Source organism: Trachypithecus francoisi, unplaced genomic scaffold (assembly GCF_009764315.1).
Source record: "Trachypithecus francoisi isolate TF-2019V2 unplaced genomic scaffold, Tfra_2.0 Lachesis_group4, whole genome shotgun sequence".
Classification (NCBI taxonomy): domain Eukaryota; kingdom Metazoa; phylum Chordata; class Mammalia; order Primates; family Cercopithecidae; genus Trachypithecus; species Trachypithecus francoisi.
Genome location: NW_022681469.1, coordinates 68,351,546 through 68,378,280, shown reverse-complemented (window position 1 = coordinate 68,378,280; position 26,735 = coordinate 68,351,546). Strand labels below are relative to the sequence as shown.

Genomic DNA, 26,735 nt, shown 5'->3' with positions numbered 1-26,735 from the left:
TTGCTCCTGTGGATAGCATTACTATTGTAAAACCTAAGATCAGTGCTTCAGATATTTTGCAGACCCTGCACTGGATGGATCAGCTGACATCACCCAAATTGGTAATCTGGCTCAACCAGTTCTGCGATCCCCTTTATGAGTCCATCTCCAACGTGACCAATCAGCACTCCCCACTTCCGAGCTCCTACTTTAATTTAAATTATATTTAAGAACTCTGATCTTCATGCTCCAGGAAACTGATTTGTGTAATAATAATATTCGCATCTCCTGTACAGCCAGCTCTGCCTGGATTACTCCTTCTCCACTGCAATCCCCCTGTCATGATAAATCGGCTCTGTCTAGGCAGCAGGCAAGGTGAACCCACTGGGCGGTTACAAATTTGGGGGCTCAACCACGATTGCCTTTGTGGTCACCTACTGTGTAGCCCACCTCTGATGATGGATCCGGAGGCCAGCCCAAGTGGCTACCTAGATCTCTTGGACTAGGGGCTGACTCTGGCACTCTCTGCCAGTGGTGTGCTGCTGACCCAATGTGCATGGATTCAATTGTAGTGGAGAAATAATGCTAAGGAGATATCCCATAACTGTAGCTTCATCACTGGGTGTCTATAGCTGTAGCCTCAACGCGAGGTGTCTGATTTGGTGAGTATTCCAGTCAGCTACCAACAGCCCCTTCCTTCTCCTGATTTATTGGCCTCTCTGGAGGTGCTGCTGTCTCTTAGTAACCTCCCAGGGTGTCTATCTATAGCCCCATCACAAGGTATCTGCCTGTAGCTCCATTACAAGGTATGTGTAACTGTAGCCCCATTACAGACTGTCTGTCTGTAGCTCCATTAGGGGGTATCTAATTGGACGGAGAATAAAGAACTTGTTTAGAGGACTACTCTTGGTTTGAGACTGGGTCTGGAATCTGTGTCTTAAAGGCCTTCTGTTCGTCTTACATTGTGTGTGTGTGTGTGTGTGTCTGTGTGTGTGTGTGTGTGTGTGTTTATATGTATGGAGGGCTCTGAAGGAATTGCTGCCAGCAATTTTCTGGGGGCAGGGGACAGACTCTCGCTCTATCGCCCAGGCTGGGGTGCAGTGGTGCGATCTCGGCTCACTGCAACCTCCACCTCCCCAAGTTCAAGCAATTCTCATGTCTCAGTCTCAGTGTAGCTAGGACTATAGGTGTGCACCACTATGCCCAGCCCTGAGCTGTCATTTTGAGTAAATGAATAACTTATGGTGACATGGGACTCTATTTTGTGATATCCAGTGTTTTAAACCTTTGGTATTTGACAAACCTTCCAAGATCAAATTCTAAGTTTAAAAAAAAAAAAAATTACATCTCCTAAAGTTCAAAAAGATATATTGGGCTTATTTAATGTATTAAAATCGTTCAAGAAACATTGTCAAATATAAAAGGGTGTTTAACTTTCTTTGAGTTATAGTCATATAAACATGTTATTAGTATGTTATAAAATTGTATAAGATTTCTATAATTCTAATATGCCTCAGTATATGTTATCAGTAATAACTACAGTTGTTACGTTGAATTTTTGTGTGCCACAGAGGTAACAAGTTTCCTTGTCAATTTCTTTGACTGTGGCTTCCCTAAAACATTTCTGTCATCTGCAGACAATTGTTATCTTGATTTGGCCCTCTTTAGGAGATGGTTTTATAATCAGCTATAAAACTTTGACAGGTGCTCTTGAATGCAAGTTTCTGATAACCTTGGCGATTATGACATTAAAATAAAGGAAATTTCGGGACTCTCCTAAAGAGCTGAAATGTTCTTTCATTTGAATAAATCAGCTCTGTCTAGATAACAGGCAAGGCGAACCTGTTGGGTCCTTACATTAACAATTAAATAATCTGTTTTCTCATTGACCTGAGATGCTATTTATCATATGTGTTTGGGTCCATTTCTGAATTTTGTTAAACTCATTCATTAAAATTTGTCTACTTTCTTTTTTCTTTTTCTTTTTTTTCTTTTTTTTTTCTTTTTTTTTTTTTTTTGGACACAAAGTCTCTCTCTGTTGCCCAGGCTGGAGTGCAGTGACCTCCTGAGTAGCTGGGATTACAGGCGCATGTCACCACACCTGGCTAATATTTGTATTTTTAGTAGAGATGGGATTTCACTATGTCGGCCAGGCTGGTTTCAAACTCCTGGCCTCAAGTGATCCACCTGCCTTGGCCTCCCAAAGTGCTGGGATTACAGGCATGAGCCACCGTTCCTGTCCAGAACTTTATCTATTTCTTTGATAGTACCACATTACTTAATTATTTTGGCTTTATAAAAGTGTTAATATTTAATATGACTAGCATCCCATTTATTAACCTACTTTTCAGAATTTATAGATTAAATTAGGGAAAACTGACATCTTGTGAGCCTTGCCATCCAAGAACATGCTGTACATTTTCATTTATATAATTTCTCTTCTCCTGATTCTTAAGAGCATTTAAGATATTTTTCATATAGGTGTTGCACATACCTTGCTGTCTTGTTACATATTGTCTTTATTTTGTTGCAGCTATAAGTAGCATCCTTTCATGGATTAAATCTTCTTACTAGTTTCTTTTTTAATATATGAAGAATATTGATTTTAATCTAGTTCCCAGACTAGATGTTGAATTGTTTTTGTATGTATGATACTTTTTTGGTTGATTTTCCCTTGTTTGATCATCTGGAATCCCTCTTGAATTTCCATACCTCTGATTTCTTTCTCTGATCTAGTTATGTTAGTTAGAACTTCCAGAACAATAACTAAAGTGGTCATAGCAGACATATTTATCTGGTTCCTGACTTTGTTAGAAATGTTTCTACTCATGTTTTTAGGCATAATGCTGAATTTTAGGTTAAGATCAATAACTTTTATATGTTAAGGAAATATCTATGTATTTCTCTTTCACTGTGAATCAAGAATAAATATTGAATTTTAACAGATGTCCTTTTTAACATACACAGATATGATGGACTTTTTCCTTAAATCTTTTAATATAAGATTAAATTTTAATCTTTTAAGTTGTATTAATGAAGTTTCTAAAATTGAACTTGTAGAGCTGATCTTCACATTTGTAGAATAATCCCCATATGATCAACATATACCTTCTATTAACAAGCTGCTGGATTCTGTCTGCTAATGTTTTATTTAGGTTTTTTTGTATCACTAAACAAGTGAATTCATCTATAATTTATTGGTGAATTTTTTGGTCAGATTTTGTCCTGTATCCTTTTATCAAACAAAAGCTTTTCACCAGTGATTTTGTTACATAAGACACATATGAGAATATATATGACAATTTTCACTCCTTCCAAATTTGGGGGTAAATATAGTTAAGACAATTAGATTAGAACAAGTCAATTACTATACTTCCTGGATATAGCTCTCTTTAATTTTTCATGCACAGAGCATTTATATTTTGTTGGGCATTTGTGTTATTATTTTTCAGTTATGGAGAAAACTTGTATAGATGCACTTCCTCTTACTATGAATTCTTCAGAAAAGCAAGAGATTGTATGTATTTTTGGAACTGGTGATTTTGGAAGATCATTGGGATTGAAAATGCTCCAGTGTGGTTATTCTATTGTTTTTGGAAGTCGAAACCCCCAGAAGAACAACCTACTGCCCAATGGTGCAGAAGTCTTGAGCTATTCAGAAGCAGCCAAGAAGTCTGACATCATAATCATAGCAATCCACAGAGAGCATTATGATTTTCTCACAGAATTAACTGAGGTTCTCAATGGAAAAATATTGGTAGACATCAGCAACAACCTCAAAATCAATCAGTATCCAGAATCTAATGCAGAGTACCTTGCTCAGTTGGTGCCAGGAGCCCACGTGGTGAAAGCATTTAACACCATCTCAGCCTGGGCTCTCCAATCAGGAGCACTGGATGCAAGTCGGCAGGTAAGATTAAACAAATCTACACTCAATCTTTAAAAAATGAATCATTAAATGTGCACTTGCCTCAAAGATTCTAAAATATAATTCCAAGATCAAATACCCACTAAATATTACATTTTGCTAATATGTGTTGTGAATAATTTTCTTGAGCTTGACCAAGTAAGGTGGTCAACTGTTGCAATTCATCTTCCACTGTATGCACCCTCAGATTTTAGTTTGATGGAACCCCATGGTGTCAGCCTCTGGAGGCTTCTTGTCAGTACTGGAAACTAATACTTGGTGAATATCCTTTTCTACTTCCATTACCTTGTATGAAACTGGTTCCATTTATGCACTGAGATTAGAAGCATTCGTAAGTGATGCGGCACCACAAATATAGAAGAAAGATCAAACTACTCATTATGCAGAGAACCAGGTCTTAAATAAGTGTGATGTGCCTAAAACCATCATCAACTAAAAACCATGGTACTTACCTATCTAGGACACCACAAACAAGTTTAAAGCATCTTGTTAGATACGTTAATTCTACGTCCTTATTTTAAAAACGGTTCACTGTTACATGTCATCATTCTGTATGGTGCTGTTGTAGCCTTTCAAAATAATTATTAAATAAAGTAAAGGAGTAAATACAGAATTAATTGTTTTTAAACCAGGTATTTGTGTGTGGAAATGACAGCAAAGCCAAGCAAAGAGTGATGGATATTGTTCATAATCTTGGACTTACTCCAATGGATCAAGGATCACTCACGGCAGCCAAAGAAATTGAAAAGTACCCCCTGCAACTGTTTCCAATGTGGAGGTTCCCCTTCTATTTGTCTGCTGTTCTGTGTATCTTCTTGTTTTTCTATTGTGTTATAAGAGACGTAATCTACCCTTATGTTTATGAAAAGAAAGATAATACATTTCGTATGGCTATTTCCATTCCAAACCGTGTCTTTCCAATAACAGCACTTACACTGCTTGCTTTGGTTTACCTCCCTGGTGTTATTGCTGCCATTCTACAACTGTACCGAGGCACAAAATACCGTCGATTCCCAGACTGGCTGGACCACTGGATGCTTTGCCGAAAGCAGCTTGGCTTGCTGGCCCTGGGATTTGCCTTCCTTCATGTCCTCTACACACTTGTGATTCCCATTCGATATTATGTACGATGGAGGTCGGGAAACCTAACCGTTACCCAGGTAAATATCTTCTTATGTATTTTCCTCTACTCCTGAAATCAGAGACTATTGCTATATCATATTTCATTTCATAATTATAGAAAGTCACTCTTCTAAGCATCTTCTTTTTTAAAGTAACTAGAATTAGAAATGTCATGTCAGTTTTTTAAAATGAATCCAGTTTAGATCTCATACAACTATTAAGAATAAAAGTTTGCTGGATGTGGTGGTTCACGCCTGTAATCCCAGCACTTTGGGATGCTGAGGCAGGTGAATCATGAGATCAAGAGATCAAGACCATCCTGGCCCCAACATGGTGAAACCCCATCTCTACTAAAAATAAAAAAATTAGCTGGGCATGATGGCGGGCACCTGTAATCCCAGCTACCCGGGAGGCTGAGGCAGAAGACTCGCTTGAACCCAGGAGGTGGAGGTTGCAGTGAGCCGAGATCATGCCACTGCACTCCAGCCTGGGTGACAGAGCAAGACTCCATCTCAAAAAAAAAAAAAAAGAATAAACGTTTACTTTCCAGGTTCACTTGGGTCCAGATCTGTATTCCCAGGGCTCAGAGAGATATTGGCAAACCGACAGATTTCATGGCTCAAGAAACCTAAAGACACTTGCTTGAATCCCTTTGGTTGGCAGTCATATGTTAACTAACGTGTTTTCAAGCTTCTATTCTTATGCATGTTACTTCCTTTTGGAAGTCAAAACCAACCATCTTATAAGTAAGGGGGCTAACCAAACGTGTGCCACACTAAAGCAAACAAATTCACAAAAGAGTGCTTATAATTCCCTTAATGTTTGACTTGGGGGAAGTTGGCCTCAATAACTAGAAAACCAAATAATTCTGAGCAAATATCAAATATTATCTTATGCATAATCAAAAGATTCAGTGAGAATCAGTTGAAGGAGTTTTAAGAAACTCCCAGAGGAAGGGCTATAAGTCAGTTCTAGTTTAGAAATAGCTAGTTTTGACAGATCTTACTTCAGTCTCAAAAATTATTAGTCATTAATGTTGCTTCTATGGGTTTCTCTACATTATTTTCCTAACAAATATATGTAAGTTTCCTGGGTAAGAGTCACACTACAAGTGTCTGATTCCTCTCAACTTGTGGTGCAAAGAACCCGCTGTGAGAGTGTGAGTAATCCACATATAAAGCTGAAAAACAGAATTCTGACGTAATTGTTTGAGAATATCAAGTTTTGCTTGGGGAACAAAATGCAGATGGTAATGAAGGTTTAAGTGAGTGTTTACTGTCTTTTTAGAATTTACAGGGAAAATCAAAACTTTCTACACAACTCCTAGAATCAAGTCCAAATAGAACCAATTACTTTTTTTTGGCCAAAAAATGTAATTTCTAAGTGCATTTTTCACTAAAGTTATTTTAAAATAATTTTTAAGAAATGCCATACAATTTGCTTTGAGCAAATAATTCATGCAGAGGTATTTTTCAGTCCCCTTCAAAGTGTGAGCAGTTTGTAAAAATGTAGTTTTATAATTGCTTATAATTTTTCTTAGGCAATACTCAAGAAGGAGAATCCATTTAGTACCTCCTCAGCCTGGCTTAGTGATTCATATGTGGCTTTGGGAATACTTGGATTTTTTCTGTTTGTACTCTTGGGAATCACTTCTTTGCCATCTGTAAGCAATGCAGTCAACTGGAGAGAGTTCCGATTTGTCCAGGTAAGAACTTCAAGATCATTCCTGACTTTTCATTTTGCTCCATCACTTCCCTAGCAATCACATTTAAAAATTCAAATTAGAAAATGTTGAACCAAGGTACAAAAGGCAGAATCCATAATGGTTTGATTTCTTAATGCTTGCCAAGATTCCTGACTGCCTCCAGATCTACAGCTAAGACTATGGGGTGAAAAGTACCAAGAACTATTACGATTTATGTGAGGAGATGTACTAGGTACAAGGTAAAAAGAAACCCCAAGACAAAATTTCACCATTTAAAAATTAACCTTACAACATGGACATATAGATATGGAAAACCAGATGTTGAGTTAAAGTTTAAAATTTTCACAGCAAGATTTGATAGATGTCATCATACCCGAAGACTTAATGCTCTTCTATAAGAGGAAAAATTATTTTCTTCCACATGTCAACCACCAACCAACCCCTCTTTAAAGGCAGTTAGTAACTACACATTCTTGTAGACCAGTGGTCCTCAAAGTATGGCACTTTGAGTAGGACCAGCAGCATCTGCATCACCTGGAAACTTGTTAGATACACAAAACCCCAGGCCATGCCCAGGCCTACTGAATCAGAAACTCTGAAAATGTGGCCCAGAAATTTAATGAGCCTTCAAGATGATTCTGATGCATGCTTATTATGAGTATAATAGAAAAGACCATTAGTCTTTAAAATCAGGTTAGAAATTTTTAGAACTATTGGAATCTTACGTCTTGCAATTTCTCCCAGGGACCAAATTCAGTCAACATGTTCTCAGTAACACTTTTGTTCAAGGTATTAAGATCGAAATAAACAATAAGCTTTAAAATGTAGGCTGAAACAAGTAAGATTGGCTATTGCTCTTTGTTGTGATAGAGATGAGCTAGGATCTGGTTTTAGTCAGTAACATATACTAAGATGGTGCTTCTTGAGGTCATACTGTGTCATATTCATTTCTGACTTCTAGAAAAGATGATAAATAAAAGAGTTTTACCTTTGGGAACCAAGGCAAGCTAATTATTTATTCTAACTTGGAAGAGTTTACTCCTGGGAAACTTTTCCATCCAGCTAGGTTAAGGTAAAGCTACTATGTCATTTGTAAGCAATGACCTTGTTTTAAATGAAGTATTTATCATCCTGAAGAAGGTTAGTGCTTTTTTTCAATACTTAACAAAGTGTCCTAAACATTATAGGTCTCAAATGTTTGTGATTGTTGACAAATATCCATCACTGGCTTAGAGTGTTTCACTTTAAGATGTAAATAATGTTAACTTACATATTTTTGTTTCTTGTTTATAGTCCAAACTGGGTTATTTGACCCTGATCTTGTGTACAGCCCACACCCTGGTGTACGGTGGAAAGAGATTCCTCAGCCCTTCAAATCTCAGATGGTATCTTCCTGCAGCCTACGTGTTAGGGCTCATCATTCCTTGCACCGTGCTGGTGATCAAGTTTGTCCTAATCATGCCATGTGTAGACAACACCCTTACAAGGATCCGCCAGGGCTGGGAAAGGAACTCAAAACACTAGAAATCAGCATTGAATGGAAAAATCAGATATTTAAAACAAAGTTCAATTTACCTGGAGTTCTGAACTATAGTGTTGAATGTTTAAAGAAGAATGACAGGTACAGTTAGGAAAGCTTTTTTTTTTCCTGTGACTGAAGGAAATGTGACTGAAGGAAACATTGCCTGTCTTTGAGAAATTGACATACTGGAAGAGAACACCATTTTATCTCAGATTAGTGAAGAATCAGTGCAGATCCCTGCCTCTTATTTTCCCGGAGGCCATGGGGCTGAGATTGAAATTAGCTTTGTGGTTTCACACTAAAGAATTTCCTTACTATGGGCAACATGCATGACCTAATATCTTGCAAAATCCAGTAGAAGTATGTGCAACTTCCTTCTCTGGCTCAAGGGCTGAGTTAAGTGAAAGGAAAAACAGCACAATGGTGACCACTGATAAAGGCTTTATTAGGTATATCTCAAGAAGTGGGTCACATGAAATGTGAAAAGGGAATGAGTTTTTTTGTTGTTTTTTGGAAGTAAAGGCAAACATAAATATTACCATGATGAATTCTAGTGAAATGACACCTTGACTTTGCTTTTCTCAATATATATATTTACTGAGGGGAACTATTTTTATAACACAAGAAAAATTTACAGTTGATTAAAAGTAACCATGTCTTGGATACATGCAAATCTATAGAGCTGGCATGTAATTCTTCCTCTACAAAGAATAGGTATAGGAAAGATTGAATAAAAATTGAGGGATATCTACTTGGATTTCACTTGCATTGTGCATAAGCAAAGAAGGGTTGATAAAAGTTCTGGATCAAAAAGTTCAAATAAACCAGAATTTTAGACAGCAAGCTAAATAAACATTGTAAAGTTGCACTATATTAGGTTTAGCATTATTTAGATATTATAATATGCTTTGTAAATTTTATATTCCAACTATTGTTCAGTATTTGTCATCTATTAATTTCTAGTATAAATAAGTGGCTTCTATATCTGTCTTAGTCTATTATAAGCAGTAAAATTAAATAAATAATCTGCAGGTATAAATTTGAACAATGCATAGATGATCAAAAATTACAGAAAGTCATAGGGCAGAGAGGTGTGAAGATTCGTCATTATGTGAAATTTGGATCTTTCTCAAATCCTTGCTGAAATTTAGGATGGTTCTCACTGTTTTTCTGTGCTGATAGTACCCTTTCTAAGGTGGGGGATTAACTTTCCTAGCTCAAGCATGGAGCTAAAAGGAGCCTTATGCTTGATCTTCCCACGTACCAAAATAACCAAAAGGCACTGAGTTTGGCATTTTTCTGCCTGCTCTACTAAGACCTTTTTTTTTTTACTTTCATTATAGCATATTATACATGACATTATACAAAAATGATTAAAATATATTTAAAAAAATCAACAATCCAGGATATTTTTCTATAAAACTTTTTGAAAATAATTCTGTCTACCTTATATATTCAATTTTACATCCTTTTTTAAAGGCTTTGTTTTTCTAGAGGCTTTGTTTTCCTTTCTTTATTATTTTTTATTTTTTTGAGACAATCTTGCTCTGTTGCTCAGGCTGGAGTGCAATGGCACAATCTCAGCTCACTGCAACCTCCTCCCAGGTTCAAGCGATTCTTGTGCATCAGCCTCCCGAGTAGCTGGGACTACAGGCATATGCCACTATGCCTAGCTAATTTTTGTACTTTTAGTACAGACAGGGTTTCACCACATTCGTCAGGCTGGTCTTGAACTGCTGGTCTCAAGTGATCTGCCTGCCTCTGCCTCACAAAGCACTGGGATTACAGGCATTAGTCTGGCCTTATGTGATATATTTTCTTAATGGCTGCATAATATCACATCAAATAGGCATTTTTCAAACCTCTTTCCTTACTAAACATGTAGACTATATCCATTTTTTTACTAAAACAAATAACATTTCAGATATCTTTGCACTAATAATGTTTTTCCATATTTTTAATTATTTCCTCAGAATACCTGCCAAGAATCGGGAGTATAGAATTAAACAACTTTTACTAGCATTTGCTATATATTGCCAATTCATTTCTAAAGTGACCTTATCAATTTCATCACCATTGGATGAGGGTGTTGCTTTTATTACACTATTGTAGACAGTCTTTTTTATTTCAATTTGTGTTTATTTATAACTAGTTGCAAAGGTACACAGAACACATGCTCCTTCAACTTACCTTTGATAAACCCAAGCAAGAATACAAAAAGCTGGAAGACATTGAGTAGAGTCATGTTATATGGTGCTGAACCTACAGTATCAGTGGAAAAGACAGGGAAAATGTCACTACTCATCTATGTTATGCAGAACAGTCAGGTGTGCTGGGGCTGGATACTGCTCTTTGACTTGAGCATTGGTTGATTAAAGTTTAAGTATCACTCAGGTTGGTCTAGAGAAGCCTTTGGAGTTAACCATGCTCTTTTTTGTTAAAGAAAGGAGTAATGTGTTTATCCTGGCTCACAGTCCATCACCGAAAATAGAAAATGCCATTTATAGGTAAAATGCTGACCTATAGAAAAAAATGAACTCTACTTTTATAGCCTAGTAAAAATGCTCTACCTGAGTACTTAAAAGCAATCCATGAAGCCTGAAGCTAAAGAGCACTCTGGTGGTTTTGGCATAACAGCTGCATTGCCTAACCTGACCTTTGGCCCCAACCACAAGAGCTCCAAGCCCCACCAGCTGACCAAAGAAAGCCCAAGTTCTCCTTCTGTCCTTCCCACAACCTCCCTTCTCCCAAAACCATGAAATTAATTTGACCATATTGACACAGCTGACTCCTCCAGTTTACTTAAGGTGGAAAAAATGAGTTTACAACAGATGAAAATAGGTGCTTTGGGTGAACAGTATTCCTTTTAACAGATCCAAACTATTTTACATTAAAACAAAAGTTAAACTAAACTTCTTTACTGCTGATATGTTTCCTGTATTCTAGAAAAATTTTTGTACTTTCATATTATTTTTGTGCACTTTCCCCATGTTAAGGGATGATGACTTTTGTAAATGTGTATTCATTAAATGTTACTTTAAAAGTATTTTCTAGTTTTGTTTAATTCTGGTTTTAACTCATCAACATTCCAAAGAAAGTTAGTAAAAGGTTTTGAATCACAGTAGTTCCAGCATCTAAGACTAAAAATACTTCCCTTCAGGGATAAGGAAAAGAGAAGGCAGTGCATGGGTTTGAAAGCGCATTAACAGATTTGCAGCTTCTTGCAATGTAAGCTGGAGCTCAGCGGGGTGGCACAGTCCAGTATCCTGCGTGTGCTTCAGTATTACCCTTAGAGAGGGGAGAGCATCAGATGGCTAAATGGGGAGGACTGCACCATCCCACGCTGGACTTTTGTGAGAATTAGGAGGTAAAAAAGGCTTTCCTTCTCTAGGCAGACGCCACAGGGGTAAGGCTAATGGCTTGACAAGCAGACTTCAGGTTGGATTCAGACTGTGTGACTGGGCATTAAATGCCTTGCACAACTGGACTGCTGCAGCCCTGATGGGTGTTATCCTGCTTTCAAAAATAGTATTAAAACTTATAAATAAAGAGAGGACTGACAATCTGGAGGAAGCTAGAAGCAAATGGAAAGTCCCTACTGAAAAAGCCATTTCAATTAGAAATTCATTCAGGAGCTCTTCATGCATCTATTGTTCAGGGATCACAAAAGAGCCATGATAATAATAAATATATATTGTGCATTTCACCTCTGAGAGTGTAAAAGCTTCTGGAGCTCCTTTTCAAAATTAAGGTATAATGGCAGTCAAGGTACTGCACACAGTAGTTGCAATTTTCATTCTCCATCATCACAACCACAACCATCATCTTCACTACCACTTGTCCAACACACACAGACACACACACACACACAAACACATACACACACACCCCACCACCCACAGGTAGCCTTACAGGGTCCTACTTCAATTTTCTATAATGAATTAGGTTTACATTCTAGAAAAATATTTCACTCTTCTCAAGTTTTGTTCAGTAGAATTTGGGAAAAGAGTACAAGTTACTCTTCAATGTATCAGAGGCATTTGAACCAGGGTGACTCCATCTTCAACAGAGGTTGAGTAAAATAAGGCTGAGAGTGGCCGGGCACAGTGACTCACACCTGTAATCCCAGCACTTTGGGAGGCCGAGGCAGGTGGATCACCTGAGGTCAGGAGTTTGAGACCAGCCTGGCCAACATGGTGAAACCCTGTCTCTACTAAAAATACAAAAAATTAGCCAGCGTGGTGGCACATACCTGTGATCCCAGCTACTCTGGAGGCTGAGGCAGGAGAAGCGCTGTAACCCAGGAAGCAGAGGTTGCAATGAACCGAGATCGCGCCATTGTACTCCAGCTTGGGTGACAAGAGTGAAACTCCATCTCAAAAAATAAGTAAATGAATAAATAAAGACTGAGACCTACTGGGCTGCAGTCCCAGGACAGCAGGTGTTCGTAGTCACAGGATGAGATACGAAGTCTCATCCTGTGACTTGAGATACAAGGTACAGGTCACAAAGACCTTGCTGATAAAACAGGATGCAGTATAGAAGCCATCCAAAACCTACCAAAACCAAGATGGCAATGAAAGTGACCTCTGGTCATCTCAACTGGTCATTATATGCTAATTATAATGTATTAGGAGCCTAAAAGACACTCCCACTAGCACTGTGACAGTTTACAAATTCCATGGCCACATCCAGAAGTTACCCTATATGTTCTGAAAGCAGGAGGAGCCCTCAGTTCTGGGAATTGTCTGAACCTTTCCTGAACATCTCAAGAATAAGCCAACCCTTGTTTAGCATATAATCAATAAATAACTATAACTATACTCAGTCAGGCAGCCCATGCCGCTGCTCTGCCTATGAAGTAGCCATTTTATTCCTTTACAGTGTTAATAAACTTGCTTTCATTTTATGGATTCACCTCAAATTCTTTCTTGTGCAAGATCCAAGAACTCTCTCTTGGGGTCTGGATTGGACCCCCCTTCTGGTAACATATGCATTACCTCTCCTCAAGCTCAAGACAAAGTCCTGCAGTTTCAGATAAGACCCATATGAGGGAGGTGAAGGATGAAGGAATTGAGAGCAAAGGGACTGAGAAAAGGGGAGTGTGGAAGAGCAAGACAGTGCTCTTGCCATTATCCAGCAAAAGCCAAAAGGATCCAGTGCTACTTGCTTTCTGCTGTAAGGGAATTTTGGAAGGCTTTTAACAATATTTATTGCACAATGCTGTGAGCAAAGCCTATGCTAACGATTTCACATGCCTTACCTTATTCAATCCTCATAACAATTCTCTAAGATTCTCTTCTTATCCTCAGAAGAGGAAACTGAGATTTGAAATCTCAATACCTTGACTAAGTTCACACAACTAATAAGAAGCAGAGCTGGGATCTAGGCAGTCTGACTCCGGGGCCATCTCCTTTTAACATAACAATATAATGAGGGACAACAATGCTGTCCTCCTAAGTGTCCCTTTGAATCCACAAAATAGACTAAGTGAACCAAACCACTGCAACGCTTCTTTCAAACATTTTTAAAGACAAGAAGCTTATTCGCATTTTAAATATTCCTGATTGCCCAGTCCTCAATACTCCAGGTTTACCTATGTTGATTTCAATTCGTCCTCTAAGGTTGTAGAAACACAGGATCTGTGGTTCTCGCATTAAGTTCAATTTCATTGCAATTGCCATTTTAATCTTCCCACTCTAGTCTGGCCACAAGCTTTCCTAAACTCTAAAGGGAGCTTTGTTTTGGAGGTAGGTAAAATCCCCAGACCTGAGGACTCAAAGGGGCAGTCAAGGAGAGGATAGCTCTTCTCCAGAGCTTAAAGGCAAATATTTTCTTTTTCCCTGGTTTCACCTTATTACTTTGTGTACTGAGTGAACTTATTTGTTCTTGAGATCCAGTAACCCATGCAAGAAATTTCATAACACTTCTCATTTAGTACTTTAATGCTAGTTGAAGAATCTAGGGTTACACACGCACACACACACACACACACACACACACACACACCAGGCTTAGTTCCATTACTTATAGCTGTAAAAATGAGCTTTTTCTCAGTTTTGTAAAAATGAAAGGCTGCTGGACTGGAACTCACAGTATTGTATATCAAAAAGTATCAGATTGTGATAAAATAGAAAACTAGAATTAAACTTGGCCTTATGATTTTTAGAAAGTCAACAGATTTTGAAGGAGCCCAACCAGTGTATTCATTTCATTTTTATTAATCCTTTCTTTCATTCTAAGATAGAGATGAAAAAGAATGACAGAGTTCCTGCTCTCATTTCATCAGAGCAAAATAAATAAGTTTTAGTGTTCCATAGCTCTGTAGGATGACTATAGTTAACAACAACATATAATTTCAAATAGCCAGGAGAATATTGAATGTTCACAACACAAAGAAATGATAAATGTTTGCGATGATGGATATGCTAATTACACTGATCTGACCACTATACATTGTACATACATAAACATAACTATGTACCTCATGACTATGTACAACTGTTATTTGTCAGTTTTAGAAAATAAAAAAGCAGAAGAGATCTGCTACCAAATGCAGGAATTTTCTATAGAGTCTCTTATAGCTAGCCTTCTAAGCAGGCTTAACTCTTCTTATGATAGAGTATTGACCGTCACCAAGAAAAAATCTTTCATTTTAGGCACTCCAGGAAATTATCAGGGAGTTCTCTCTGTAGATAACCAAAGTTTTCCTAGTTGTACTCCTACCCATTTTTCTTAGTGTGGTCATTTAAAGCAGTACCTCACCAGCTATCAGAGATGAGGGCCAGTAATTTTTGTTTCATTTTTTTCCAGTTCATTACAAATCAATGCATATGTCTGTAAAACACAAAATCACATGCTTAAATATGATGGCAACATCAAATTTCCATAAAAGTTTCTAAGCTTTTCACCCCAATTTCTGAATTTATTACAGACTGGTAACAAACAGCTCACAAGCCAGCACCACGGGCAGACCACACTTGGCACAGTGCTCAAACGTAGGCCTAACAACCTGGCTTGGCTTGGCACTTCTAGAAAGTGATCCTGAGGCAAGACTTCTTGTAAAAGAGTTTACACTGGAAGTTAAAAATCATCAAATTATTAAGTACTAGGAATGGAGTAGTAAAGTAGACAGAGCAGGGAAGGAATAAAGTATGAATTTTCCCGCTGGTTACCCATCTGGGCAACTGGAGCTCAATTTTGCTGGGAAACTCTGGAAGACAGTGTCAGACATAACTAAGAGTTATTCCCATCAAGGGGAAAGGAAGCTGTGCTTTTCATCTACCAAATCCTTGCTTAACATTGGAATACAGATGCTTCCAAGACATTAACTTTCGCTTTTCCTACACACTTGCTGTGCATGCCACCATGTCTGGAAGAAAAAGGCCCACAGGTAAAGTGGTACCAGCGTTCATACAACCAGCTTTCAGCTTGTAGAGGTGGCTGCCAAGAGGAACTTGTAGTTGGCAGTGCCAACTACAACTACTACACTATCCAGTTGGAAATTATACAAAGAGTATGAACAAAGTTCACAGGAGAAACAAGGCTCTTCAACATATAAAAAGATATTCTACTCCATTCATAATGAGATGTGTGAAAATTGTAACTGCATCAATACCATTTCTCACCTAGTAGATGGGTAAAAATCCAAAAGTTTGAGCACACGTTCTGTGGGTAAGGCTGTGGAAACATAGGTTCACATACATTGCTCTTGGATATGTAAATTAGGACCACTCCTGTGCAGAGAAATTAGGCGATGTCTTTCAAAATAAAAATGCGGAGTTAAGTTTTGATCCAGGAGTCTCACTCCTGAGAATTTATGCTATAGATACGCCTACAGGCATTCGAGATGAAAAATAAGCATTGCTATCTGTTTTTCTTGTTTTTCATGAATGACATGGTAAAAGTAGAACATGGGCAGTGACTCAATAATTCATCTTTGGGACTGGTCAAAGAAATAATGATGCTTTCACAGAATGGAATTCTATACAGCTGTTTAAAACAAACCAAGGCAGCTTCTTTTACATATATGGAAAGATGTCCAACATATACTGTGAAATTTTTAAAAAGGTACAAAATAACATATATAGTATGATTCCTTTTGCATGTGTGTATTTGCTTTTAATTGCCTAAAGAAACTCTCAGAAGGATTCAAAAGATCTATACCAAACAAGATGGGAGAACAGAGGAGTAGTGACAGGAGTAGAAGCACCGTAGACCTTTTCATATCGTTTTGGATTTTTAATTACATGAGTAGGTTACCTAATTATTAAAATAAATTTAATTTAAAAGGTAATGGGGGATAGGAAAGATACAAAATTACAAGATAAATATACAAAATTACAGCTATATAGGAGGATTAAGTTGTAGTGTTCTATAACTCTATAGGATGACTATAGTTAATAATATATATTTCAAATAGCTAGAAGGAGGATATGATCTCAACAGAAAGAAATGATAAATTCTTAAGATGATGGATATGCTAATTACCCTAATCTGATCACTATATATGTATTGCAACATCACTATGTGTGTCAATTAAAAATTTTTAATTAAAAAATTATAAACAAAAAAATTTTTAAGTAATTGATTGCATATCCCTGCTAAATCTTATCTTACTCATGCTAAACCTCGCCAGCACATTCATTCTTTTCTCATATATAAACATTTCTAAATCTTTCATCTTTCTGGTGCCTCTTGTTTAGATCTACAAACATTTCGATGTTCCTTTTGAAACACAGTTCCTTAAGCCAAAAACAGGACATTTTTCCTTTCTTTCACATTCTGTAATTAAAATAGTATTTAAATTCTTGAATTTTAGGAATATTCAACAACAAAAAGTTGTCCATTATTTCATCTCTATTGGAATTTTTCCCCATATGAAGAAGACTTAAAATACTTTAATGTAAAATAAATTTTCAATCAAAATAGTTTTTATAAAACTGGCTAAAAATAGCAAGTAGGCATCAAAAATATAACTCCAGATGAGGTACAGGTTTAGAATATAATGTGATTGTTGCTTCTGTTATTCTAACTTGTGAGTCTCTATTAATTTAGTGTACACATTCACTGTAATTTTTTTATAGTCACATAATTTCAGGATCACACCAAATAATATGCCTAATGTCTTTTCACATAAAGTATTAATTCCAGTCTCTCCATAGTCTGCCCCGCTACCCCATCTCTGCCCGCTTCCACCACCAAACCATCCACCCTACACTGATTACATTAATATTTTTAAACCTAAGTGCAAAGAAAAACTATCTTGCACTATCTGCACTGTCTTTGCAATAATACTATAAATCTAAAAATATTTTAAAATACTATAACTCTAAAATTGTTTTAAAATAAAAGGCTTATTTTAAAAAGTACACTATTCTTATTAAAGTTTATCTCATAGAAATTAACCTATCCTTCAGCATAGAAAATTGTTTTAAATATTTATTCCATTTTCCAAAATATATGCTCCACACATATTTCCTAAACATGGCCTCCATGTCTTTATTTTAGTTTTTGATAAGAAATACAGAAACTTTATCCATAAACTCCTACTCCAACTATAGTGGTTTTTAGACTACATGAAGCCTAGAGATTATCGAATCGTATAAATTCATTTCACAGATGTGGAAACTGAACCCAAGAGGGTGAAGTAATTTCTGCAAGGTCACATAGCTACATTGCAACAAAGCAGAATTAGACCACAGATGACCTGATTTTCAGGCTAGGATTTATTCCAATCCTTTTGAAATCAGATGATTAAGTTGAAAACAAGTTGGTTGTAGATCCAAAAAAAAGGGGGGGCTCAAAAGGACTGATCCGAAACAGGTACATCCAGTTACAATTTTGGACTTTTCAGTCAGCGATGACGACTTTGCCTTTAAAAAACATGACAAAGACTAAAGAAACAGAATTATCTAGTGGTACATTTAGGCTTACTGTGATTATTGGAATTCTAAAGAATGATACACAACATTTTCCCCTTCTTTCATGTTCTCTTATTAAAATAATATTTAAAGTCTTAGTAAACATTTTAGGAATATTCAACAACAAAAAGTTGTCCATTATTTCATCTCTGTTGAAATTCTTCCCCATATGAAGAAGACTGTTAAAACTGCTTTAATATAAAATAATTTTATAATAAAAATAGTTTTTATAAAACTGACTAAAAATAGCAAGTAGACACCAGTGGCAGTCATGGAAGATGACCTACTCAGATGTTGCTTCGAGAGACCCTGCTGCAAGGAAACATAACAAATAAACAGCCTTCAACTGGCCCACATTATTGATAAGCACCACATTATTCACATGATCCACACTGTCCTTGGGCTGCGCCCAGCCAATGACCATGCATAACAGGGATACTAGAACAAAGCCATCATTGTCTCATATGAGCATCCTCTAATGGATCATTGCCTCATTCGAGCTTCCGCTAATGGGCAGCGTTTGCTTGGCTATTCCCACTGGGCCAGCCAAGACTTTTTCACATCTGCACTATGACTTGGATCTCCTCCTTTCCAATGTTTCCCTCGCCTTCATCTTTTGCATGTGTAAGGCCAGCATTGCAATATGAAGGCTCCCTCCTCGTTTATCCTTTAAGTCATTTCCTCCAATAAATCTCTCATCTTATCTTGGTATCTGCTTCTTGGAGAACCTAACTGACAAAGCATCACAGGCAAAAAAGCAGCAAAATAAATAACTTTTGTTAATAACATTAGATAATAATTACGACATTTATTAACCCTTTCACTTAAACATAATCCTCAACAGATAGTTTCGCCAATTGTTATGTCCTAAGATGTTAAGCATAAATAAATGACAAATGTACATCACAGAGTGTGTTAGGGAAGCATATCTCTTTTTCCAAGTTCCAATCCCCTACCTATGAAAGAGAAGAAAATATGTGATTCTTAAGGTCTAAAGATACATATAAAAGAAAAAATGTATTTCTGTTTCACTGAACATTATGAAGCTGCTTTATGAGAAGGACTAAATGTGGTAAAGAGATAGTGAAGAAAAGATGCTTGGGGCAAAAGTTGAAAATGGCTGAATCTGAGAAAAAGGTACGGATTTAATCCCTCCACCACCCTGAATGTGAGGCAGAGGAACAAGGATTGCAGAATGAAGTATCCCAAATGCTGAGAGTGGCCTCACTACTTTAGTAAGACACAAAGCTTTTAGTAAGAATCTTCAGTCAATACAGTAAAGTTCTCTGAGAAACACTTCAAAGGCCACGAAAAGCCAAGTGACTAAATTGACCCAACTCTTAACAGCAGTATCATGTGGCCAGAAGAGCCAGAATAAAGATGTCAACCACCACAGGCACAGACAAGACCCCTTCCCCACCTTCTAGCCCTAATCAATTTCTGGACTCTGATTTGAGAAAAGGATGAGAGAAAAAAAGACACAAAAATTAACTTAAATTGAATATGATATTGGCTAGGTGCACAGTAGCTCCACAAAAAGTTATTCTGACTTACAGAATTAGAAAAAATTGTAGTATTCCTTATACCTAGGAGTTGTACCACAAGTTTATAGAAGAAAAGAAAATAAGAATTAACAGATGCCAAGAAAGAATTTGGAGGGTAAAAGAGCAAACAATGAGAAATCAGAACTACACTTAAAAAAACACACAAATAGATGACATAAGTGCAGAGTAAGGAAAATGGAGAATAGAAGATGGAGAATAGTAAGTAATGAAAAATGGAGAATAGTAAGGAAAATGGAGAATGGAAGATGGAGAATGGTAAATAATCAAAAATGGAGAATAGTAAAGAAATGGAGAATGGAAGATGGAGAATAGTAAGTAATGGAAAATGGAGAATAGTACGGAAAATGGAGAATGGAAGATGGAGAACAGTAAGTAATGGCAAATGGAGAATAGTAAGGAAAATGGAGAAGGGAAGAAAAAGGGTACATGAAAAGTAGAGTAGATATCAGATGTTAGCTTCCTACCTATATCTTTTAAGATACTTGGTGAAAAAAAGACCATATGAGCTAAGGATATCACTTGAAGCTGATAAACCAAACAGTATTTTAAGTATACTTAAGAATACAAAGATTAAAATGAAGGCAAAGCTGTCAGAATTGTTTGAACCAGAGCAACTTCATCTTGATTAGGGGCTGCATAAAACAAGGTTAAGACACGTGGGCTGCATTCCCAGATGGTTAAGGCATTCTAAGTCACAAGATGAGATGGGAGGTTGGCACAAGATACAGGTCATGAAGGCCTTGCTGATAAACAGGCAGTAAAGAAGCCAGCTAAAACCCACCAAAACCAAGATGGCCACGAGAGACTTCTGGTCATTCTCACTGCTACACTCCCACCAGCATCATGACAGTTTACCAATCCAGTGGCAACATCAGGAAGTTACCCTATATGGTCTAAAAAGGGGACACATGAATAACCCACCCCTTGTTTAGCATACCATCAAGAAATAACCATAAAAAAGGGCAACCAGCAACCCTCCAGGGTTACTCTGTCTATGGAGCAGCCATTCTTTTATTCCTTTACTTTCCTAATAAACTTGCCCTGAATTCTTTCTTGCATGAGATCCAAGAACCCTCTCTTGGGGTCTGAATCGGGACCCCTTTCCTGTAACAAAACTACTTAATAAAATTGAGTGGTAGGGGGAAAAGAGAAAGCAGTAGGTAGTTATTTTAACTGTTGATTCTCATAGGAAATCAACAGACAATATCTAAAAAATGAGAAGATTAAGAGCATTATTACAATTTTTTTTTTTTTTTTTTTTTGAGACAGGGTCTCTCCCCATCACCCAGACTGGAGTGCAGTGGCACAGTCTTGACTCACTACAACCTCCACCTCCCGGGCTCAAGTGATTCTCCTGCCTCAGCCTCCTGAGTAGCTGGGATTACAGGTGTGCACCACCATGCCCAGCTAATTTTTGTATATTTTGTAAAGATGGGGTTTAGTCATGCTGGCCAGGCTGGTCTTGAACTCCTGAGCTCAACTGATCCACCTACCTCAGCCTCCCAAAGTGCTTGGATTATAGGCGTGAGCCACAGCACCAGACCAAAAGTAACACTTAGAATAAAAATGGGTTGGATGTGAAGGCTTAGTCTTTGACTCAGCAAAGTCAAAAGACGAATGATAAACTGAAAAAACATATTTGCAATTAAATGGCTAATATTCTTAATATATCAAGATTTCTTACAAATTGAGAAAAAACTAAAATCTGATAGAAAAATGGCAAAATATATAAGCATACATTTCAAAGAAGAAACAGCACTAAATGCATGAACTAATGCTCAACCTCACTCTCACCAAGGGAAATGCAAGTAAAAAGTGCAACAAGCTACAGTTTCTCATCTATCAGATTGGCAAACATCCAAAAGTCTGACAACATACTCTATCAGCAAGGTTGTAGAAAACAGCTGATGGGAATGCAAAGTGGTACAACTGTTAGGCAAAGAAATTTGATAATGTCTAGGAGAAAAAATGCACAAGCAATCTGTATAGCAATCTGACTTCTAGGAATCTACTCCAAAATAGTCTGGTTAAAAGTACAAAATGATTTATACAAAATATATTTTTCCAATGGCAAGATGCAAGATTTTCCAAGACGCAACATGCAATATTTTCCAATCTGCAAGATGCAGAGCAGTATACATAGCATGATACCATTTGTAAGAAAAGTGATTATTAATATATATATGAATGTGTTTTATTTGTAAAAAGAAAAACTAATAAAAAATGGATTACTAGATTAGTGGTTCTCAAACTTCAGTGTACATAGAAATTGTCTTTAGGGACTGATTCCCAAAGTTTCTGACCTAGAAGAAAATAGAGGACCTGAAAATTTATACTTTTAACAAGTTTTCAGGTGATACTGAAGCAACTGTTTTGGAGACCACAGTTTGCTAAACTAAAAACAAATGAAAACAGTTGAACCTATTAATATGTCAAATTAATTATCTTATATACAGTTAATAGATTTGTTTGAAATGACTTTTAAGTATTTCAAGTGTACATCTTAAGTAGAAAGAGTTCCAATTATAAACAGAGCTTAAGATGAATCTTAAACTCAATTGAGAAACTACTAGCAATATTAATATTATTAATTTGAAACCAGTTTGTATACAAACAAATACATATATACATTTGTGCATGAAGATAAATCAAATAGGTTATGTTGTCAATGTTGTTAAGAACCAAAATCGTTAGTCTAAGAGAAAAGAGTTTCAAGTTAAGTTAAATGAAAATTCTATAATGTCAAATTTTGATTGGAAATATCAGTATTATTTCCAGATTTTGGTTTTCTTTTCAACATTATGTTCCTTAGCGCTACAATTGCAAAAATCTGGAGGACAATGACCACCCAAAACAAGATTGTTCCTATTGCCCACATTTTGGTCTCTGATTAGCATTTCCCACAAAAAGCACCCAGAGTTCTATGGCAGAATTCTGATTCCAGATTTGGGGCAGAAAACACATGAAATGGGTCTGTGACAAATTGTTGTACCAGAAAGCAAGGAGGGTAATTAACGACTAATGGGAGGCAGAGTATGGTGGTTCATGCCTGTAATCTTAATGCTTTGAGAGGCTGGGGCAGGAGGATTGCTTGAGGCCAGAGGTTTGAAACCAGACTGAGCAACATAGTGAAACCATGTCTCTACAAAAATTCAAATAGTCATACATGGTGGCATGTGCCAGTAGTCATAGCTGCTCAGGAGGCTGAGGTGGTAGGATTGCTTGAACTCAAGAGTTCAAGGTTACAGTGAGCTATGATTACACCAATGCACTCCAGTCTGGGCAACAGCGCAAGACTCCATTCTTAAAAAAATAAAATAAAATAAAAAACTGACAGGACATGTCCAAAGGCCATAGGAGCAAACAAATATGCAGGAGGAATCCACTGGCCAAATATGAGAATAATGAAAAGAATAATGGCTGCAATTAATTTGTTATAATCCATCAGTTCATTTCATCACTAAAAAGCAAAACACACACACACAAATTTAGTTGGTCACCATTATAAGTATTTAAACATTTCCTTACCTTAGAAGTTGGCAGTAGAAAGAAAAGAATTAAGCATTCATCCTGCATTTTCTGTACTGCAGAGTGACTGAATAGTCCTAGTTGACAGTGCAAAGTTCTCTACAGAAAAATGCCAGTTAATAAAAGTGAAAAGAAAGTGAAAATTAGAAAATTGTCACTTTGCATTTCCTGACAAAATGATACAGGCAGCTTTTATCAGTAGATGAAATTACTACATGATAAACTGTTAGGAAATTGTATCCTGTTAGCATCACAAAAGTAGAATGACTGGACAGTAACACTATGTACATTTAATGAAGCAAACAGCACCACAAGTGTGTGCCAATAAAGTTGAACCTGAATCTCATCTAACCTTGAATGCTAACTCCTTCAATTATCAGGGATAATTGGGGATATAAGGGTTGGAGTAACAAGTTAAATGTAACCAAGAGGAAATATATAGATTGATCCAGAGTTTTTGACATTCTACAGAATAAGTAACCCAATTTTTTTCAATAAGTCAACATTGATAAGAACAGCTCTAGATTAAAAGAGATGTAACAAAATGCAGTATGTGGGCCTTGTGTGTTCCTTAATTGAACAAACCAGAAGTAAAAAGTTATTTTTGAGACATTCAAGAAAGTGTAAGCATTGAATGTATTACATTATAGCAAGGAATTGTTCATTTCATTATGGGTGATGATAGTTTCACAATTTTTTGAGTCTACTTTTTCGATTACTGAAATATGTCACAGTAGAATAACACAATGTTTTGGATTTAAAATATTTCAGTAAAAAATAAAGAAAAAAGGGACAGAGGTGATAACAAGTGAGATAAAATTATGATTACTGAATCTGTCATATGAGCATTTATTATACTATCCTTTCCATTTTATGTATATTTAAAATTCAAAACATATTTAAAAGGTAGAAGTTGGCTCAAAGAAAAACTCTGTCAAATCTTTTTAAAAGTATTTCATGTCACTTTTCAAGAAATAGAATGGAAGGTTCCAGATTATTGGTAATTATATTTTTCAATAATTTGAGACTTTAATCTAAATCCCAGAGTAATATAAAGTGTACTAAAATACAAATCCAGCAGGAAACCTGGGGCCAGGCCAGGTTTTGGACAAAACCTTTTGAATTTGGGCAAATCATTTAATCTTTTCAGATCTCATCATCTGTAAATTAGGGACTTAGTCCAGATGACTTTATGTCTTATGTTCACATCTAATCACTAGAAAGTAATATGAATGCACTCTTGCTGGTAAGCAAAGGGCACAGAATTGAGTAACAACAGCAAAAAAAGCATGAAAGAGCAGCTTAATCGGAATGACTTCCTTGAGGTTACTCACATATGTGAAACATGTGGATTAGATTAACTTATCTTTAAGATATTCCCTAGCCCTAAAATTCTATGAAATGTAATAGCTGTAGTCACAGGCCAGACAAATAATTATTTTACATCAAATTCTAATTCCTGATGTTATCTCTCAGTTTCAGCAAGGCTAATGTATCTGTATGCTAGAAAGACAACACACTTATCAATCAATAAGATAGAAAAACATAGGTAGACCAGGTGTTCTCCAACCTTCTTATCCCTAGATATAATCCATGACCTGTATTAAGAAGGAGCCTATTAATAATGGAGAGGGAGCAAGTTAAGTTTTTTTCAGTGTTGTATTGCAATATCTCAAGAGACACTTAATGCTGTAACCCCAGATGAGTGTCCTTTAGTATAAGCTCTCAGGAAAAAAAAGTTACGATTAAGACAGTAATTGATATTGAGCTATAGAGTGTAGAGTGTCTACAATTTAAAAGGAAGACAAGGATTTAAAGCAACCATGGTAAATGATCTTAAAATATTATATTTGATTAGTTGGCATAGTATGTGGAGGGAAGTAAGGGGAAGCAGTTGACTAGGATCAACAGGTAAAAGTTGTAGGGAGCCATTTTTCACCAAACATGGGCTCCTATGAAACATACTTCATAAGGGCTACTGTAGTCTGAAGAAGGGATAGAATGAATCATTTTGAGAGTGAGCTCACTACACTGGAGATTATTTCACCAGAGGTTATTGTGCATTTTTTAAAGGCCTTTCAAGCCTCGGGCATGACACAATTTACACAATTGTAAAATTATAGAATAATGGAAGTGGGACTCAAATAAGCCACTTCATCAATTTTTTAAATGTATGTCATGATACTGTCACAAGAGTATGATAAAGAGCTCTAGATTACTAGTAATCACTGTTATCTATTTACCTGAGAAAATTTCAACTCCCAAGTAATGGAATTTATAACTGGATATTCAAGTTTGACTATTCTGTATATGAAATAAGGAGAATGTTTATAAATATCTGTTAAATGAATAAGTATATAAGAACTCACAATTGTGAAATTTAGGAAGAAAATGCAATTCATTCATTCATTCACCAAATAGATTTTGAAAGCCATCTCTGTGCCAGAAGTTGGCAAAATTCCTGCATTCATGGTGCTTTTATTCTAGCTGGAGGAGACAGATAATAAACAATAAAAAACAAATAAACATCAAGTGATAAGCTTTATGAAGTAAATAGTAAAGCAAATTAAGTGAACAGAATGGATAAGCTACTGTTTAGATTGGGTTTCCAGGAAAAGTATCTCTAAAATGATAACATTCGAGCAAAGAGGCCTGAAAGAACTAAGAAAGTGGCCAGGCGCAGTGGTTCACGCCTGTAATCCCAGCACTTTGGGAGGCCAAGGCAAGTGGATCACCTGAGGTCAGGAGTTCAAGACCAGCCTGGCCAACAGGGTGAAACCCCATCTCAACTAAAAATACAAAAAAATTAGCTGGGTGTGGTGGCAGGTGCCTGTAATCCCAGCTACTTCAGGAGGCTGAGGCAGGAGAACTGCTTGAACCCATGAGACGGAGGTTGCAGTGAGCCGAGATTGCACCACTGCACTCCAGCCTGGGTGACAAGAGCAAAACTCCATCTTAAAAAAAAAAAAAAAAGAATTAAGAAAGTGAACCATATGGATACCTGATGGAAAAGCAAGTGCAAGGACTTCCAAGGCAGGATAGAGTCTGGTGCTCACAATAGAGCCAAGAGGCAAGCATGGCAGGAATAGAATGAGCATGAAGAAAAACAGGTAGTGACAGATTAGGTAGGTAGCAGGGCCACTCAGCCTTTGAACCCCGTTAGATTAGGGCAAGGACTTGAGCTTTTTTGTCTCTACAAAGGGAAAGTCATTGTAAGGTTTTTAATGAAGGAGTAACATGTTTCTTTTCTTTTCTTTTCTGTTTTTTGTTGTTGTTGTTGTTGTTGTTTTTTGTTTTTTGTTTTTGTTTTTTTTGACAAGATCTCACTCTGTTGCCCAAGCTGAAGTACAGTGGCACAATCTCAGCTCACTGCAACCTCTGCCTCATGGGTTCAAACAATCCTCCCATCTCAGCCTTCCTGGTAGCTGGTACTATAGGCACACGCCATCACGCCCAGCTAATT

At 36.8% G+C, this 26,735-nt stretch overlaps 1 protein-coding gene across 1 annotated transcript in view; it reads left to right on the top strand.

Annotated features, from left to right (window-relative positions):
- Positions 1-9,757, top strand: part of STEAP4 (STEAP4 metalloreductase) — a 29,295-nt gene extending 19,538 nt beyond the window's left edge. The window contains exons 2-5 of the mRNA XM_033194880.1: positions 3,432-3,889; positions 4,540-5,067; positions 6,570-6,734; positions 8,028-9,757. Of these exons, the coding sequence (XP_033050771.1) occupies positions 3,434-3,889; positions 4,540-5,067; positions 6,570-6,734; positions 8,028-8,258 (1,380 nt within the window). The 5' untranslated portion in view covers positions 3,432-3,433 and the 3' untranslated portion in view covers positions 8,259-9,757. The remainder of the gene's footprint in view (positions 1-3,431; positions 3,890-4,539; positions 5,068-6,569; positions 6,735-8,027) is intronic.
- The last annotated feature ends 16,978 nt before the right edge of the window (positions 9,758-26,735 follow it).